Below are 19,435 nucleotides of genomic sequence, written 5' to 3' on the forward strand. Positions count from 1 at the left end.
TAGCCAACCTTAACATCTCCTGAAAAATATCTATACAGATTTTTAGTGCCAATAATTTGTTTGTTTTGCTTCAAGAACAAAAGAATGAGAATGTTATTATTTTCTTCAATGCAAATATGCTCTTCTGCTTATAGCCATAACAGGGTGTTTCACTGTTTTGAAATTCAAAGCTCCAGCATCATATCTACTATTTGGATGTGTGATCTATGAAGTATCCAGTTTTCTGTAGTATGTTTAGTTTTGGGTCTTATCAAATTAATGCATCTCAAAGCTTTATGTACATCATGTACATACAAATAAGCATTTGGGACACCGATTAGATGGATTTGCCGGGCGCTGCCTTGTAGGAACTGTTTGGGTTACAAACAGTTTTCAAGAATGGAATCCTGCCATAACTTGTGGTGGACCTAAAATTAATTTTGTGGTAATTAAATAACTCATTTGTGTGTATGTGTATCTTTTACCATATTTTTTACAACTAGATTCAATGTTTTCTATCAATTAATAATGAAACGTTCCTTTTTTTCTAAAATATAATAGGTACACTTGGCCTGAATTGATTTTGTGGTTCCGTTTCTTATTGGACAGTAATTACGTTATCCTAAGGTGTTAATTATTGGATGTCTAGTAATCTGGGAAGTGTGATTTGACGATGAGAGATTGAGATCAAAAGAATTTTCCAGTGTTTACCCTGAAGCTTTTTTTTCCCTCCTGTTCTTTCTGATCCCTTGGAGCTAGGGATTGCTAGTGAATGGCATGTCCAGTTATTTCCACCATTTGCTACATGAGGAAATGATGTATAAGTAAGGTTTTTTAGTTTCAGCCAGTATTTCAGTGGTCATGTTATTTAGTATCAGTGTATCATGAAGCAAAGATTTATCTTTCAATAGCTTCTTATTAATTTCGCTGCTTTAAGGGGTAGAGATTTTCATAACTACCTGGGTAGACATGCAAAGTTCTTTAATGTTATGCATTTGGGAGGTGAGGAGTGGGAATGAACTGAATAGCTCAATTTTTGGATTTGTGAAAGTTATGCGCTGAATAGACTTCCTGTATTGTACATTTTTTATTCAAATTCTGAATTTCCTAACTTTTTTTTGGCATGGTAGAAATGCACAAAATGTGTGCGTTCTTTTGCCAAATTTACTTGTAAGTTTGTTGCTTATGAATTTGCAAATTAAAAAAAACAAGAATTGCAGTGATTTAAGTTATTTCTCTTATTTTTCCTATAGAATTGTCTGAGAGCAGTATTGGAACAGATCGCAGCTTATGGACAGGTTGTGTTCAGGCTCCAGAAATTCATGGATGACGTGATTGGGCACAACACTGAAAGTTGCTCATTTGGAGCCCTACCTACGCCAAGAAAGTTTACTGAGCCCCCCTTCCGAACATATCAGTCTTTTGTGTGGGCATTGTACAAATATTTTATTAACTTCAAAGAAGAACTTGTCAGCATTGAAAGGTGCATGATAACTAAAGGTATCTGAAATCGAGAAAATTTCAAAACACTTCCCTTAGCTTGGAATGTTTGGGAAAATATAATTTCCTTCTTTATAATTCGTAACTATTTCCACCAGTCCATGAACATTTATATAAAAACCTGGATGATTTTCATTGGAAAGACAGCCGGATAATGATCAGTTGCAAAGTTGATGTTTCTCAAATCTGATGCAGTATAACAAAAGTTACAGTGATCTAAGTTCCATACAGAAACATCTGCTGAGTGTTTACATTCTCCCAGTGACTTTGTGGGTTTTCCCCGAGTGTTTCATTCTCCTCCCAAATCCCAACGACCCGAAACGTCGCCCATTCCTTCTCTCCCGAGGTGCTGCCTGACCTGCTGAGTTATTCCAGCATTTTGTGAATAAATACCTTCGATTTGTATCAGCATCTGCAGTTATTTTCTTATACTAAATGAATGGTAGAATCTGCAGAGAATTTATAAAAATGTGAGAAGATAATAATGGAATTAGCAGAAAATCGGTGGGCCAAAGGGCTTGTTTCCATGCTTCCACAGCCACAAATATGTATCATTGTTCCTTTAGTATGCGGTGGTTCATTTTGAATTGGCTTTGCAATGTACAAGCTGCAGAGTTTCAGTTGATGATTTTTTTTTCTGTTTTAATTTCTTTAAATAAACTATCCTTAAATTTTGGTCGAAGGTAGACACAAAATGCTGAAGTAATTCAGCGGTCAGGCAGCATCTCGGGAGAGAAGGAATGGGTGACGTTTCGGGTCGAGACCCTCGACCCGAAACGTCACCCATTCCTTCTCTCCCGAGATGCTGCCTGACCCGCTGAGTTACTCCAGAATTTTGTGTCTACCTTTGATTTAAACCAACATCTGCAGTTTTTTTTCCTACTTAAATTTTGGTTGATTGGCACAAAAGCTGGGGTAAATCAGCGGGACAGGCAGCATCTCTGGAGAGAAGGAATAGTTTTGGTTTTGACATTCTGATTATGTGTTATTGCCAGTACAACTATTCTTTGTTCTTCAGCTAAAAATGAAACAAGGTGATATTTTCCTGCCTCTTTATGTGTAATATGCTGATGTTCCCATGTATTCAATTCAACCACTGTTTTGGCACGTACTTAATTATACTTGGTCTCAATTTTGGCTATAACCTATTTTCAAAGATAGGTTTTACTGGAATTGAGACATGGCCAACTTCATAGGAAATCAATAATTTGGCTGGTGTGGGTTATGTTCTGATCATGTTCTGTTCTATAATCAGAAATCTTTCTCCCAAATATCTTTTTATTTGGGCTGTGGCAATCGTGGCATGTACTTGGGTTTGCAAAATTGGTCTTAAGTACTTGTTTTGAAAAGGAATAATAATGTTTACACAACAATTTCTATTATGGAACACCACATCTCAGTTAAATATCAAAGGGTGGGGCAATGAAAAAAAAAATACTTTAAAAAATAAAAGTACTCTACTTATTGCTACTCTTGTGGTTGTAAGCTATTTGCAGCAATTGTAGATGTAGATGTAGATTGACGAAGCTATATAAAGTAATGTGTTAATGGTTAATGGTTAGAATTTTCACAAGATTATTCAAAGGTATTCAGTGGCCAGGTGCTTTAGGATCAATTGGGGGTGCATTGAATGCTGTCCAGTTTTCAGACAGCAGCATTTCAGTACATCCTGTGCAAATATTGTATGCTGCTGTCTTTTCCTTCAGATTTGCACATCTTATTAAACTTTATTTTATCTTATTGAGCTTTAACTTAATTTCGCCTGATTTCTGGATTATATTAATAGGATTGAATACATTTTTGTTGAAACATACAACATTTCATTCCTTGTTTTGCCGAGTTTGGCACTATTGCCTTAATCACTCCCCGCTATTTTCTTAAAGTTCTGTCATTTATTGCCTGTATGTATTTTTTTCAGATGAGACGGTTACGCTAGCAGCAGTACTTGAGAAACTGGCTCCTCGATTGTCACAACTTAAGATTCTTCAAAGAGTATTCAGTACAGGAGTGGCAGAGGTTCCACCTGACACTCCAAATGTCATAAGAGCTTCCCATTTGCTGAATACACTGTATAAAGCTATTATTGAATATGACAGCGTAGGAGAAGCTGCTGAACAGACGGTGAGTGCATCGTTTACCGTATTGCTCAGAGGCAAATCTCATTTGTGCACACTGGGGTAGTGGCTGTTTTTTAAATAATATGAGATTTGCAGAACATGTTCCAACAAGGGAACATTCTCTTCCATCTTTTTGGAAGTAGGTGATCCATGGTGGGTAATCATTGGACATCAGCATTTTGACTCATTAATGACATCCATACTGATGCCGCTGAAGTAGAGATGGCCGAAAGCTTCAAGTTCCAACGAATAAATATCACCAGCAATTTGTCCTGGACTAGCCACATGGAAGCTATGGCCAAGAAAGCACACCAACACATATAGAAGGCAAAGGAAGTGTCCCCAATAACCCTCACCAGCTTCAGCAGGTGAGGCGTAGAAAACATCTTATCAGGATGCATCACAGCTTGATTTGGAAACGGCTCCATCCGAGACCACAAGGACTTTCAGAGAGTTGTGGACATAGCCCAGACCATCACACAAACCAGCCTCCCTTCCTTTAGCTCCATCTACACATCACGCTGTCTTGGAAAAGCCGCCAGCATAATCAAGGACAAATCTCATAAGGACATAAGGAACAGGAGTAGAATTAGGCCATTCGGCCCATCAAGTCTACTCCGCCATTCAATCATGGCTCTTCTATCTCTCCCTTCTAACCCCTTTCTCCTGCCTTCTCCCCATATCCTCTGACACCTGTACTAGTCAAGAGTCTATCTCTGCCTTAAAAATATCCATTGACGTGGCCGCCACATCCTTCTGTGGCAAAGAATTCCACAGATTCACCCCCCTCTGACAAAATAAATTTGTCTTCATCTCCTTTCTAAAGAACGTCCTTTAATACTGAGGCTCTAGTCCTAGACTCCCACTAATGGAAATATCCTCTCCACATCCACTCCATCCAAGCCTTTCACTATTCTGTATGCTTCAATGAGGTCTCCCCTCATTCTTCTCAACTCCTGTGAGTACAGGCCCAGTGCTGACAAATGCTCATCATAGGTTAACCTACTCATTCCTGGGATCATTCTTGTAAACCTCTTCTGGACCCTCTCCAGAGCCAGCACATCCTTCCTCAGATATGGTGCTCACAATATTCCAAATGCGGCCTTACCAGCGCCTCATAGAGCCTCAACATTACATCCCTGTTTTTGTATACAAGCCCTCTTGAAATAAATGCAAGCATCAAGTTTGCTTTCGTTATTTCGTCCCAGTCACTCCATCCTCTCCCCTCCCCCATCAGGTGGAAGGTTTGGAAGTTCGAAAAAGCATACCTCCAGACTCGGGGATAGTTTCTTCCCAGCTGGCATCAGGCAGCTGAACCATCCTCTCACCAGCTAGAGTGCAGTCCTGACCTCCCATCCAGCTCATTGGAGGCCTTTGAACTATCTTTAATTGGACTTGATCTTGCACTAAATGTTGTACCCTTTTTCCTTCATCTGTGGACGATGATTGCATTCAGGTATAGTCTTTTTTTTGACTGGATAGCACGCAAACAAAAGCTTTAAACTGTACCTCAGTACGTGACAATAATTATCCAAACTTAATCGTGGGTTTACGATTAAGTTTAATCTCAATTTTATATTATCCTCATCCACATTCATGTAATGTCAGTAATGATTTTGATACTATAAGAAGTATTCGATTCCATTCACCGATTGTTCTCTACTTGCACACCATTCCCTTCCCCCACTTACTTAAAAGTTTCTGACATGCATACTATAGTAGTGTACTAGCTGCAGGGAGTAATACCTTGTAACTTAAATGACATTTCACCTATTTTGGAAAATGTCTTGAGGGTAGTAAAGTAAATGATCAATTGCAATAGGTGCCTTTCAGTACAGTGAAATAAAATAATTTGAAGTTATTTAAGAAAATAACTGCAGATGCTGGTACAAATCGAAGGTATTTATTCACAAAATGCTGGAGTAACTCAGCAGGTCAGGCAGCATCTCAGGAGAGAAGGAATGGGTGACGTTTCGGGTCGAGACCCTTCTTCAGACTGATCTTTAATGTTTATTTAATGTTTACTGAAGTTTAGTTAAAGCATGATTACCCAGATTATTGTTGCTTTAAGAACTTCAAAACTAAAATTCCTTTCTTTGCTTCAAGATTTTTCCATGGCTACCCCACCCAATCTCTGCAATCTTTATCAATTGTGCAATCTTTGGAAAACTCTGGCTTTGTGTTCTCATTCTCTTTAGCTTTTATCTGCTAGGCACTCAATTAAAGAATTTCCCCTTGAACTTCTGTAACTCCACCCCTCAGTAAGATATACCGTAAAGTTTACCGTAAAGCTCAAAAGTTTATAAAAATCACTGGATGGATTTAAGAGTGAGTTAGATAGAGCTCTAAGGGCTAGTGGAATCAAGGGATACCGGGAGAAGGCATGCACGGGGTATTGATTGGGGACAATCAGCCATGATCACAATGAATGGCGGTGCTGGCTCGAAGGGCCGGATGGCCTCCTCCTGCACCTATTTTCTATGTTTCTATAAGAGTGGAAAGATGTGCCTCACAGTTCCAGCAACCCAGGTTTAATTTAGACTTTTGGTGCTGTCTTTGTGGGGTTTGCAGATGCTCTCTGTGACTGTGTGGGTCCCAAAGACGGGTAGTTGGTAGGTTAATTGTTCACTGCAAATTACCTCATGTGTGGGTGAGTGGTTGAATTTGGTGGGAGTTCATTGGACGGTTGTGAGAATAAGAAATGATCGCCACTTTAATGCACTTAAACTGTTAATGGTAAAACGGAATGCTCTCAGATCAGGCAACTTTGTCATTTTTAGCTGAGATATTAACAAGTTTGATTTCTCTAACTTCAAGAAACCCTTGAAAGCATTCCTTCTCTTTCCATCCCTCCCCTACCCAAGGTGCACCAAGTTCTCATTCTCACCTAGCAAACAGCTAACAATGGCCCGCTTCCTTTATCATTCTTTTTTGCATATCTTTCATTCATTTGTTTTATATCTCTCTACATGATTCTGAAGAAGGGTCTCGACCCGAAACGTCACCCATTCCCTCTCCTAGATGCTGCCTGACCTGCTGAGTTACTCCAGCATTTTGTGATACCTTCTCTCCACATCACCTTCTTTATCTCTAATTTCCCTTTCCCTTGACTCCAGTCTAAAGGGTCTCAATCCGAAACCTCACCCATTCCTTCTCTCCAGAGATGCTGCCTGTCCCGCTGAGTTGCTCCAGCATTTTGTGTCTATCCTTGGTTTAAACCAGCATCTGCAGTTCCATCTTACACTCGCTCTTTGGGAATATTGGGTATATATTACCATTATTTATTTGAATGCATGTGTTAATTGTTCATGGTGATTCCCTCTGCACTAAAGCTTATAATTCTGCCAGCGAATATTAGTAAAGTTCTTAATTTCATGTGAATTGCTGGCAAGTAAAGAGTAATGAATTTTGGGGAAAGTTGATTCTCTTGAAGATGGAAATTGAAATACAATCAAAATGATTAGTTGTGAGCCTAACTTTCATGAGTTTAACTGTCTCGAACTTTCTGTCTGCAGGTGTCTCTTCTCTTTTCTTTGTGGGTGGAAACTGTTAGGCCGTATCTAGAAATTGTGGATGAATGGATAGTCCACGGAAATCTGTCTGACCCTGCAAAAGAATTCATTATCCAGAGGTACAAGGATCACAAAATTATTGATTGCTTTCATTACCATCATGTAAATTTCCCATTATGTGATGTTATATTGGTTGATTAATAGAATAGCTTTGATTAAATGAGTAAATGTACTACTCGGGACTGTACAGAATTATAGTTAACTGTCAAGATAGCAATTATGGGCAGATCAGTGTTCAGGTAGAGAGGAATTGCTGATTGCAATTTAGTGGGCAATGTCTTGAACTTGACTGAATTTCATTTTTTGGGGATCATTTATGATCCTGCCCCATGATTCATTGTGTTGGTAAATTTAACATTTACATCGGCAGTGATATTTTGAATTTTCTGAATTGATCCTCTGCATTTGGTAAATGCATAAATATTTATTTTGTGTGGATGTATTTGCCTGCCCGTTACTGTGTGCAAGATACATCTTCTGGATGTACTGGGACGCATCCTCAGTGATGTGACCTGGGGTCATCGGGAGTTTTGGGTCTCACAACATCCGACACCCTCGCCCAGGCGACCCAGCCGGGGTTGATCAGGCCCCGACTTGCGTCCCAGCAGCAACTGCCCATGGATCAGCCCTCTTAATCCAAAGCCATCTAGTGGCTTTCTCTGCGGCTTCGCTTGCGGATTGAATGGCCCTCTTCTTTGCCTGCCCCGTAATGCCCAATTGGTTGAGGACTTTGCAGAGTGAGCATCCTCCAAAGCTTCTACAGCCCACCTCTGAGTTCATAGCGTGTCTTCCAGCCTCCATCCCGGCACGTCTCCACAGTTCCTGGTACTTTGCGCGTTTCCTCTCATTTGCTTCTTCCATACGCTCTTCCCAGGGCACTGTCAGCTCCAGAATGATCAGCTGTTTTGTCACTTCGGAGGTGATGATCATGTCTGGCCGGAGTGATGTTGCTGTGATGTGCTGCGGAAATTTCAGCTGTTTGCCCAGATAGACGTGCAGCTGCCAGTCTGTGGCCGTGTAGAGGAGGCCCGTCCTTGTTTTTGGTTGTGGTCGAGGCTTATCTCCAGCTTTGACAAAAGTGATTGATTTCTTTGGGGTGTGGCAAGTGTTGAATAATATTTCAGAAAATATATATAATGAATAAAAGAATGCTTATAATGTTGTGGCAAGAGAGTGGAGCTATTACTTAAAAGTGCTTTTCTTTTTATCAATTCGCTTTATGCACTAGAAACAAGGATGTCCCGGTGAATCATAGAGATTTCTGGCATTCTACTTGCACGTTATTTAGTGTTTCTGAAAAGATTGGAATTGATGAAAATACAGGTGATGGTGCAGGCAGTAATGGCACTGTGGATCAAGGGAATTCTAGTAAACAGCACACAATGGTGTCCTTCCTGAAGCCAGTGCTTAAGCAGATTATTATGGCTGGCAAATCAATGCAGCTACTGAAGAACCTGGAAAGTAAGGATAACCAAGGCTTCCCAATGGGAAACACTCGCCGAGGTAAGGAAAACTAATTGCAGTGGGATAGGAAAGGAGAACCTGGATAAATGTTTGGCTCTGATCTAGGTTGTAGTTGAAGGCATTTTTAAGTTGTAAGTTTGGAGAATTGGTAATAAATAAATCTATATTATTGAGTTTTCTAATGCCATTCAACTCAATAATTTGTAAAACTTTTATTGAACGTATGCTGTGACAACTGCAGATATTACATGTTGTGGATTCATGTCGAGAAGTACCAGACCTATGTGTTCTGGTAAGCCAACCAAGCCAATACATCCTGCAAGATCAGGAACAATCCACCTTTCAAGCCATGATTTAATCTAAAATTGATCTAAAATTGAGTGACTTGTGGAATTACTTTTGAACTTGAATGTGATGGACCAAAAGATGCAAGTGAGGTTTTCAACAATATATATTCACAAATGTCAACCAAAGTAAAATGTCTGATAATCCAGCATCCTCAAATTTCATTGCGCCAGACAAGCAAATTTTCTGGATGCTACTCCTATTAAACTAAAGCACATTTGATTTAAATGTTTTAACATGTTATACAATAATATATTTAATTGAATCTACTATATGCTATAGTAAAAGGAAAGGCTGGAAATATGCAAACACTCTGGTCCTCCGTTCTGAATGCAAACCAACTTGTGTTCCTGACCCCTGACATTGAGGACATCAGCTCCATATCTGGTTGCGCATCTTGCCCACAGTTCAGACTAATGAGTGACTCCAATGCTCCAGTGATTCTAAATCCTGTATCAAAATGAAAAGTAGACAATAACTACATAAAGGTGGTCAGCATGTTTACTTTAATATGTATTTGTTGAAAATCTGCATTTTTATATTTTTTAATTATTTCAGAGCAGTATCTTGTACTATTTTATTTATTTAACGAGATAATAGTTCCTATTGTTTAAAAAACTTGCATCACTGTGAAATTATTTACATACGTAGTTTAATAAAATTGAATAATATAAGAATAAAATGAGTGGCAGCACCAAAATAAGTGTAAGTGTGTTCGGATGGATAGTAAAAATGATCTCCCCCACTTCCAGTTTTATTGATGACGGGCAAACATCCTGCTCTCTGGAGTTGGGTCAGTCATTAAAATATTTATGGCTTCATTTTAACCAGCTTAATTTCAGCATAATAGAAATACCTTTGAAACACACTGTAATGCAATTCAAGCAGTGGACCAATAGACTCAAATGTTTTACTCATAGTTTCCTGCAAAAAAAGGTTATCCCCTCCCTTGTAATGACCAAGTGCCTATGCCTCTTCCTGCTGGGTTTCTTCCTTTCCACATAGTTTTCAAGAGAGTTAGATTTAGCTTTTAGGGCTAAGGGAAATGGGGAAAAAGCCGGAACGGGGTACTGATTTTGGAAGATCATATTGAATGGCGGTGCTGGCTCGAAGGGCTGAATAGCCTACTCCTGCACCTATTTTCTATGTTCCCCCCCTTCTCATTCCATATCTCGTTCTATTTTAGTTGGGAATTGTATTTGCCTGATGCATCCACTCCCTTGGTAGCTGTCCAGCCAGTCATTCAAGCTATCTGTTGGTCTGGTTGGCAGTGAAGTCAGAAATATGCTAAAAATAAAATGCAGGAAATCCTGTTTGAAAAGTTCAGAGCCTGCAAGAATCCATACATCTAAGTTTTTCCATTTGTGCATTTCCTCCCATTCTCTATACCAATCATCATGGTTCTAAATTTTTACGGGAACAGATTTAGTTTTATGAAATTCACTTTGTAAAGTTTGCTATTTTATTTTGCTTTGCAGATGCAGAAAGAAAAAGTTTGTATGCACTGTTCCTGGAGTCACTTCAGTCCCGCCTTCGTTATGGAGAAGGTGCTGAATCTTGTAAACTTACAGTTCCAGAGCAACAAGCCACAAAAGAAAGCTTGATCAAGGTGCAGTCTATAGTTGCTAGGCACCTCGAGCTTGATGATGTTCATGATCCTTTATTAGCTATAACTTTCGCAAGGTAATATTTCAATTATTACAATATTTTAGGCACGAGTATCACTGTATGTTTGGTGAGCCGTTGGAGTAATTTATTTTTGGTAACTTCCTTTCACGCATTTCGTACTTATCAAGATTGTTGATATCGGTGAACGTACAAGAGTGCAAAACCGACAATTGTGATGAAGCTTTGCAATCATTTGGAATTGATGGTAACACAGCACTTCAGTGAAACCATGGCGTTCCTTGGATTCATGCAATCTGCTTTGGAAATTTTAACTGGTAGTATTTGTGTTATTTTAGCAAATTCCACTTCTGTACGTTGTGTGAGGAGATATTAATATTTCTTATCACAGGAAATTAAACAAGTGAAAGGAGTCTGTATTTAATCCTGCTATTTTGGTTTTTGAAACAGTTGTTTGCATGGACCTTTTCAAAGTTCACATAATCTAAAGGAAAATAATATTCATATATTTAAATAAGTAAAGATATTATCTTCTGAACCTGTCAAGTTTATTGGGAATGGAATATTCTCCTTTCTATAGGCTTTCTCACCAAAAGAACATTTTGAACATTGCTCTTGTCCAAAGATGTTAAGTGTGTTTTAACGTGAAAGTATTTTGTTGTCATAGAAGTTAAGGGTTCAGTTACACAATTGGATACATTTCTAAGTTTTCATCCCATTCTCTGACATGACACCAGCTGTGGCCATTCTTGATATTAAAATATATCTTTTTATTTGCATTGATATCTTCCATTTTGCAAAGCATGAACTGAAAACCCTCTATAATATGGAAATCCATTTAGTTAAGGTTGTAGATTTTTGCTTTTGCTACTGATGTTTGATTTATTGCACCACTGTTGATTAACATTTAATATTTTTAAACCCTTCATAGCTTGAATTTGAATATTTAAAATATTTTATTATTGGGCTACGTAAACAAGTAAGCCACAATAACATTACACAGAAATCTTGAATATTCTGCAGAGGCCTGGATACAGTATTTAAAATGTAATGCATTTGGTTAATGTATACTAATTAATCTAGGCTGAAAACACCATTGTGATAACTTATTGGCTCTAAACCATTTTTGCAGGTTATACATGGAACAAAATGATTTCCATGAAAGATTCAGCAGTGGGGATGTCAATGTGGATAGATCCTCTGAATCAGTGACTTGCCAGGCATTTGAGCTCACGCTTCGTTCGTGTTTGTATCCTCACATTGAGAAACGGTATCTGGAGTGCTGTGGAAAATTAATGCAAACTCTAAAGACAGATTACAAGTAAGAGGAAAAATTGTGTTATTTATCTTGCCCATTTTGATGTTCATTTGATTTTACACTCAATTATATGAGTGTAAAATATTACTTTGATTTGGTTTGACCAATTAATTAAATAACACATGCTTAATTTTGCTTAAGTTGGATGAATGCAAGCTATTGCATTGCAGATATCCAGTGCAAATTGTTCAAGTCAATTATTTATTTGTTGTCATATGCACAAGGAGGTACAATAAAAACCTTGCTTGCAGCAGCACCACATGCACATGTAAATCTGCATAACACGTACATCTGCATAGCAGTACAAGAGATGTTTCATAGTGTTCTATTGGTAGGATTAAAGTTGTGCTGATCCGTTCAAGAACCTTGATGGTTGTAGGAAGGTAGCTTTTCCTGAACCAATTAGTATGTGACTTCAGGCTTCTGTACTTCCTGCCCAATGGTAGCTGCGAGAAAAGATGATGAGGATACTTGACAAAAGATACCATCTTCGTGAAGCAGTGCCTCGTGTAGGTGATTTTGATGGTGGAGAAGACCAAGCTGGTCCAACTATTCATTCCTGTTCATTGGAATTGTCGTACCAGACCATGAGGCAACCAGTCAGGATACTTTCTGCAATGTATCTGTGGAGGTTTATGAGAATATTTGGTCACTTGCCAAATCTATTTAAGTGCTTTAAGAAAATAGTGGTGCTCTAAGCAGCAGTTATTAGTTGGAAAGAGACTCGGATGCCGTGAATTGTTGAACATTAACCCAATTTCCGAGGAATTTAAAGAACAGTCACCAGAATTTCTTGCAAATTGGGTTCATGCCTGGCTCTGGCTACTTTCCCATTTAATACAATGGAATTGAACTACTTTATCATATTTTGTTGGCAGTGTTGTAAAGACTCAAATTTTTGTTGTTGTTTTTTTCCTTCAGGCTGGTGGAACATCTTCAGGCCATGAGAAATTTCTTTCTTTTGGAGGCTGGAGAGACCATGTATGACTTCTACGTACCTATTTTTGATAAAGTAAAGGAGAAAGAACCCTGGCAACATTTGTCATTTTTAAATGCCCGGTTACAAGAGGCAGTAGGACAACACCATCCTGAAGATAGCTCTCGGTATGTTCATGTGTCTTTTGTTTTTAAGAAGATAGTTAATCAACGAGATGATCAGAATTAGAGTGTAAAATCAAGAATTTTAAAAATAGTTCAACAATAGATGTATTAGTGAGCGGGAATATATGAATGAGATATTCATACAAAATATTTTTCATGAGAAATGAGAATATCACAAGTGTTTTTGATGGCAATTAAAAATGTAAACCTTTGTTCTGATCTTCTTGACAACCCACTTGACAATATGAGAGTGTGATGCACATATTTCACCGGGCATAACGATCACTGTTGTGAAATTCAACTCCAGCTGCTATTTATTTTCCGAAACAAAACACTTTTGTGACTTGGAAACAGTTTATGGTTTTACTTGGTGTTTTCATCAACTTTTGAACTTTCATTTCCAGGTTGTCCATTTATTTAGAAAATATTGACATTGTCAAAAAAAGACTTCCTGTTCATTCTATTGATGGTCTCACATTGAGCTATAAGGTGCGTTTAACATTCTTTCTCTTCAACATCTGAGAGTATGAATTTGTTGCAATGTTGCTGAAAAGGCTGTACTTTCTCCCCTTTTTCCAAAACAGGTTCCCTGGCCTGTTGATATTGTTATCAGCTCCGAATGCCAGAAGATTTATAATCAAGTATTCATACTTCTGTTGCAAATTAAATGGGCCAAATATAGTCTTGATGTTCTGAGGTTTGACGGTAGGATGAACTTAGTTTTCATTTGAAAAAGTTACGAGTAGTGATATGCGCCCATCAAAAATTGATATATATGGACAATAATATTCTAAAAGCAGTAACAATAAATATATTGAAATGTTTCAATATTATTGTGGTCAAATCCAGAACTGCATTACTAGAAGGAGAATCATCAGTAGAGGAATGAAAAAAAAAATTGTCCTCTTTATTCATGTGCAGATGTAAATGGTTAGTACCAATGTCAGAGTTTTGGCATCACTCGAGGCAACTACTGTCTTGCTGAACAGATGTATGTACTTTAATTCCACGAACAGATTCCACGATGTATGTGCTTTAATTATTTCCAGTTTCATTCCTTCAGGATACATTTTTACAATGGTGTTTATCTGAGCATATCATATCATATATATATACAGCCGGAAACAGGCCTTTTTTCGGCCCACCAAGTCCGTGCCGCCCAGCAATCCCCGCACACTAACACTATCCTACACCCACTAGGGACAATTTTTACATTTGCCCAGCCAATTAACCTACATACCTGTACGTCTTTGGAGCTTGACTTGCATGAAATTACTTAAACAAAAAAAATGTGCTTTTGTTGCTGTATATTATTCCAAATTATGCGTGTCATTCAAGATACTCCAAGAGTTTACGGAAATTTGCTGTAATTTTGAATCACTCCTGGTTTTAATCCTTCCCACAGAAGATGATTTGCATGTTTGAATGTGATAAATTTATACCATGTGAAGAACATATTTAATTTGCCTACATCTCAGACTTAAGACACAAGAGCAGGAGTTGGCTAATTGGCTCTTTGAGACAGCTTTGCAGTGGAGTCAAATTAGTATTTTTTTCAAAGATGCGTATAATGTTGGTAAAAGTCTTTCAAATTAAATCAAATCGTTCTGGTAAAATAGGCCACTTCTTGTTTTTCTATTTGAAATGATTTTGTGAAGATATTTTTTTTTTAGTTTGAACTTTGAGGCATTTCCATGGGCTCATGGGTGGTGAGCTGTTGACACCAAGAAGAATATAAGCTTTTCATACTCGGTCAGCTAACTCACTAAAATTTAGCTGCAGCAGTAATTGCCATGCTTTATGTCCCTAGATTAGTGAAGAGGAAATCAATTCAAGAATATAATTCCTAATTGTAATTTAATGATTATTAATTTTTCCTTTTTTCCTTATTTTCATTTTACCTAATCATGTTTTCTTTTTTCTCTAACCAGTTTGGCTTCATTTCATCAAAATTTACTTTGAGGAAGTAGATTATTGGTCCTGTATTTCACCAAGGTGCCAGTTTGCCGGCAATCTAAATTTTGAACTTTGACTCATTTGCAAAGAAAAATAAATTGAACAGTCGTAGGAAGAAAAAAATCAAATGAATTTGATATATGCGATATGTTGAGCTCTCCCAAATTCTGTACCATGGGGATCTAAAGTGCAGCTGTAATTTTGTATGTAAATTGTAACATCAAAATTATTATGTTCACTTATTGTTCAAACAATATGTAATTACAGAATGTGATGAAACCTATGATAAACCACAAGCATCTCTACTTAAGGATTCCAGTTGGTCATCTCAAGAGCAGAAGACATCTGTTAGGCAACAAATTCACAGAATGTTTCTGCTTCGAGTTAAACTCATGCACTTTGTCAATAGCCTCCATAATTATATAATGACTAGGGTGAGGCTCTCTTTGTAAATAGGTACATTTAAATTATTATAGTAATTGTTATAAAGCAGCACAAGTCATTCTTTATTGCCAACATGTTTTAACAAAATTAAATGTTCCTCCTATTATTTGTCTTTGGTACTTCCTGAATGCTTAATTTGCAGTTTAAGCTCACTTTCATTTGACAGGAAATGTAGTTGTTAGTTTGTTACTGCCGTTATTTCTTTTGTGTACCTTTCCCTATGTAATTTTAGCTCAGCACTATCAACTTTTTTCACTATTGTTCTAGAGGAATCTACATTCCTTTTAACATTATAAATGTAGTGTTATAAGTTGATAGAATTGTGAAAGAGGAATTTAGTTCATGTATATAGCATCTATTATTAGGTTTATGTCCCTATATTGTATCTCCTTCTGAACTCCATGTGCCATTTTATTGTGTTAGTACTAGAGTGTACAATAGACACCTGTATGCAAAAGTATACATTTTTTATCACCTCTATTTAGGATTTGGAATCTACAACCAATGGAGCTCAAATGGAGGTGGATAATTTCGTGATAATTAACTGATTTGTGGAGCTGTGGGAAAAGATGGAATATATATATTTTTTCAGTCAAGATCAGATAGATGCACTCAAAATCATGTTGTTTCTTCAAAATTTCTTATTGAACCTAATTGTTTTCTTGCCCCCCCCCCCAATATTTTTTTTTAAACAGGAATAAGAAGCAGAAGTAGGTTACCTGCTCTCACAACTGATCTGATCATAACTTGAATTCTGCATTGTCATCTACCCTTTCACCCAGTAATTAACAAGAATCAGTCTGCGTCTACCTTAAAAATATCCAAAGATTCTGCTTCCTCCCCCCCCCCCCCCCCCCACCTTTGAGGAAGAAAGTTCCAAACTCTTGTACACCTTTAACAAAAAATCTTTGAAGAGATCCAAAGGTTCCTATATCCAGCAACTCTTTTTACTGTTACATACTTATCAAGTGCAATTATGTTTAATTGCCATATTTCATATATTGTGAAAGAAATATGTAGTTTTTGAAATCCATGAACTTTTGTTTCAAGATTGTGATGGTCACTATAATGTTTGTGTGCTTTGCATATTGCACAGCTTTAAATATGGCTACTGAATAATGGAAACCAATTGCTCTTTACTATATTTTCAGATATTACATAGTACAGGCCTTGAGTTTCAACACCAAATTGAGGAAGCTAAGGATTTGGACCAACTGATAAAAATTCATTACAGATATTTATCCACAATTTATGACCGTTGCTTACTGCGGGAAAAGGTAAATTTGTTTGATTGTTCTGTTTATTGGCTTTGGAGGCAAATTTAAAACATGTAACGATTAATGGGGATCTTATTTTGAGTGATTTAATAATTTGTGGTGCAAAATTATTTCTGTAATCGTAAACTTGTCCAGTAAACAATTATTTAATCAAAAAGTGTTTTTAAGTCTATTATATTTCCATTACAGAATCTGTACAGATTATATACTGTTGGATGTTGTATTTAATATAATATGGTATTAAAATTTCTTTCAGATAAGTTTTGTGAAGGAAGCAATCATGAAAGTTTTGAATTTGGTTCTCATGTTTGCAGATCGTTGGCAAACTAGTTTAGGAGTTTCAAAGTATGTAGCATGTTTTTCGTTCTACTTCCAATTTATAAATGTTGATAATTGCATTAAAATTATTTTCTGACTTTGTCTGCAGTTACAGGTAAAAATCTCATTTCTATGAGACTATGTTATTCTAACCTAAGGTAATGGGAAGAAATAATTATTTTCTATATAGTTGACAGAAAAATATATTGAATAAACAGCTTTGGAACTGCATCAAGAGCTGATTTCACTTGTCACCTCCTTATTTTTTAGAATTGAGTCAATTGAGAAAATGGAATCTGACTTCAAAAACTGCCACATGTTTCTGGTGACAGTACTTAACAAGGCCGTTTGTAGAGGATCATTTCCTCATCGTAAGTCTATGGTTAATTATTATTTTCAAAAATTACTAGGAAATCTAATCTGGAAAAGTGTTTTATGTCTTCCCGAGAGATGAAATTGTTGAATGTTAAAATGAGAAGTAAAATATCTATGCTATAATTTTGTTTTGCCACTACATTGTTGGAACGTCATTCTTCATACTCGCTTCAAATAAACTATTTAGACGCATTTTGGGTTAATATATACCATTTTAATTGTTGATAAGATTTTCTTTACATTAGTGCCCATTAATTGCTACTATATCTTAACTGAAATCTTGCTAAATTGATTCTGTAATGATTCAGAATATCACATTTTAAATTGGCTATTATAAATATCAGCTAATTGACTGTGTCAAATTGATTCCACAAGTGGTAAAGAGAGAAAACATTGTTATTTAGAAACAAAACCATTTATTCTAGAAATATTCAGTAAGGCAGACAGCATCTGTGGTGAGAGAATGTCTAATGTCTTGAGCATTTCTAATATTCTCTGTTTTCATTCCAAATTTCTTGCAGGTGTAGCATTTAACCTTTTTTTTCCTGTTTGATACTGTTTTGAATTTGTTGGAAAGAATGCTAGTCCTTCAACTAGTTGCATAGAATCGAATTTGGACAGGAGCAGCTAGTTCAGATGTGGGAAATTCTTCAAAACGGGTTAAATCATTGACTAAATTTAGTGCTAATTCAAAACTGCATTCAAATGCCAACTTGGGTTAAGTACATGAGACTCGAGGAAGATCTTCTGAGTGGACATAAGAATTAGGAGCAGGAGTAGGCAGCGCAGTCACAGTTCAGATACCACAGCTGTTTCACACCACTGGTGACCTGAGTTCTCGTGGAGTTTGCATATTCTCCCTGTGACCGTGTGACCAAGTGTCTCATTTCCTTCCATGTCCCAAGAATGTGCTATTAGGGGAACTAGCTACCGTAAAATATTCATATAGTTTAGCAATTGTCTGGTGGGAGAATCAAAGAGTGTTGATGGGCAATGTGATAGAATAGGTCATCGTGAAATAAGAGGAATAGGATTGATGGAACTGTTTTATGAACCTGCATAACTTGATGAATCAAATAGTAGTCATGTAAGGTGCAAGGAAATATGAGAAATATGGAAAGTATAGAGCTGACTTTAGATAGTTTCTCTGTCCATCCCTTCCCCTCCCCCTTCCCAGTGTTCCCACTGTCTTCCTGTCTCCACCTAGATCCTTTCTTTGTCCCGCCCCCCCGATGTCAGTCTGAAGAAGGGTCTCGACCCGAAACGTCACCCATTCCCTCTCTCCTAGATGCTGCCTGACCTGCTGAGTTACTCCAGCATTTTGTGATACCTTTGAGCTGAGAGACTGCATTGCAAATTAGTCAAGATTGTGGCTGATCTACTTCCGTCACTTCATTCAATGGGTTATGATATGCAATCAAGGGCTATGGGTATCTCCCAGAAAATAATGTAGAATTAGACCTGGGATTAGTGTGTAGAATGTGTTTTAATTCATCTGCAGGGTGTATTGATACTGCATTGGAATAGGCAGTTGATTCTGATTTCTGCTAGGTGGATGTTAGAAGAAATAAACTAACAAGAGGCCAAATCGCCTAATTCCATTTTGGAACACTCCTCATAAGAAACATTAGTTCTGATTGTATAGGGACTGCTTCTCCATCCTTTCTATTCTCCCTTTAACTCTATTATTTATTGTTGACCTGTTCTCTGATTCAATCATACTCCAAAAGCTTCATAGCAGTTTATGTGTGGGGATTAAAGTTTATCTCGCTTATTGCCATCCAGTTGTTTGTTCTTGCTCTCGGAACCGTGAAACTGCCATTTGCACTTGTGCTACTCTGTCCCTTGTGTAATTTTAAATACCTTTAACCATCATATCATCAGAATTAAAAGAATGAATAGGCCCCTTATTTCTGCTCTGCATTCAATAGGCTTATTGCTGATGCTTTATCTTTGTTACCATTCTGTTCTAACACAGTATGGTTTGCTTTCCTGAATATCTAAAGATTTTGATTATGAACATTGAACTTCTCCTTAATTCTG

The 19,435-nt window shown here is 37.2% G+C and overlaps 1 protein-coding gene across 1 annotated transcript in view; it reads left to right on the forward strand.

The window, feature by feature from the left end:
• Positions 1 to 19,435, forward strand: part of tubgcp5 (tubulin gamma complex component 5) — a 43,914-nt gene that overhangs the window by 19,947 nt on the left and 4,532 nt on the right. The window contains exons 10-22 of the mRNA XM_078402085.1: positions 1,233 to 1,479; positions 3,398 to 3,600; positions 7,112 to 7,227; positions 8,397 to 8,671; positions 10,456 to 10,660; positions 11,736 to 11,924; positions 12,843 to 13,025; positions 13,427 to 13,511; positions 13,607 to 13,727; positions 15,246 to 15,412; positions 16,574 to 16,699; positions 16,956 to 17,044; positions 17,288 to 17,388. Of these exons, the coding sequence (XP_078258211.1) occupies positions 1,233 to 1,479; positions 3,398 to 3,600; positions 7,112 to 7,227; positions 8,397 to 8,671; positions 10,456 to 10,660; positions 11,736 to 11,924; positions 12,843 to 13,025; positions 13,427 to 13,511; positions 13,607 to 13,727; positions 15,246 to 15,412; positions 16,574 to 16,699; positions 16,956 to 17,044; positions 17,288 to 17,388 (2,107 nt within the window). The remainder of the gene's footprint in view (positions 1 to 1,232; positions 1,480 to 3,397; positions 3,601 to 7,111; positions 7,228 to 8,396; positions 8,672 to 10,455; positions 10,661 to 11,735; positions 11,925 to 12,842; positions 13,026 to 13,426; positions 13,512 to 13,606; positions 13,728 to 15,245; positions 15,413 to 16,573; positions 16,700 to 16,955; positions 17,045 to 17,287; positions 17,389 to 19,435) is intronic.

This window comes from Rhinoraja longicauda, chromosome 7 (genome assembly GCF_053455715.1).
Source record: "Rhinoraja longicauda isolate Sanriku21f chromosome 7, sRhiLon1.1, whole genome shotgun sequence".
Taxonomy (NCBI): Eukaryota; Metazoa; Chordata; class Chondrichthyes; order Rajiformes; family Arhynchobatidae; genus Rhinoraja; species Rhinoraja longicauda.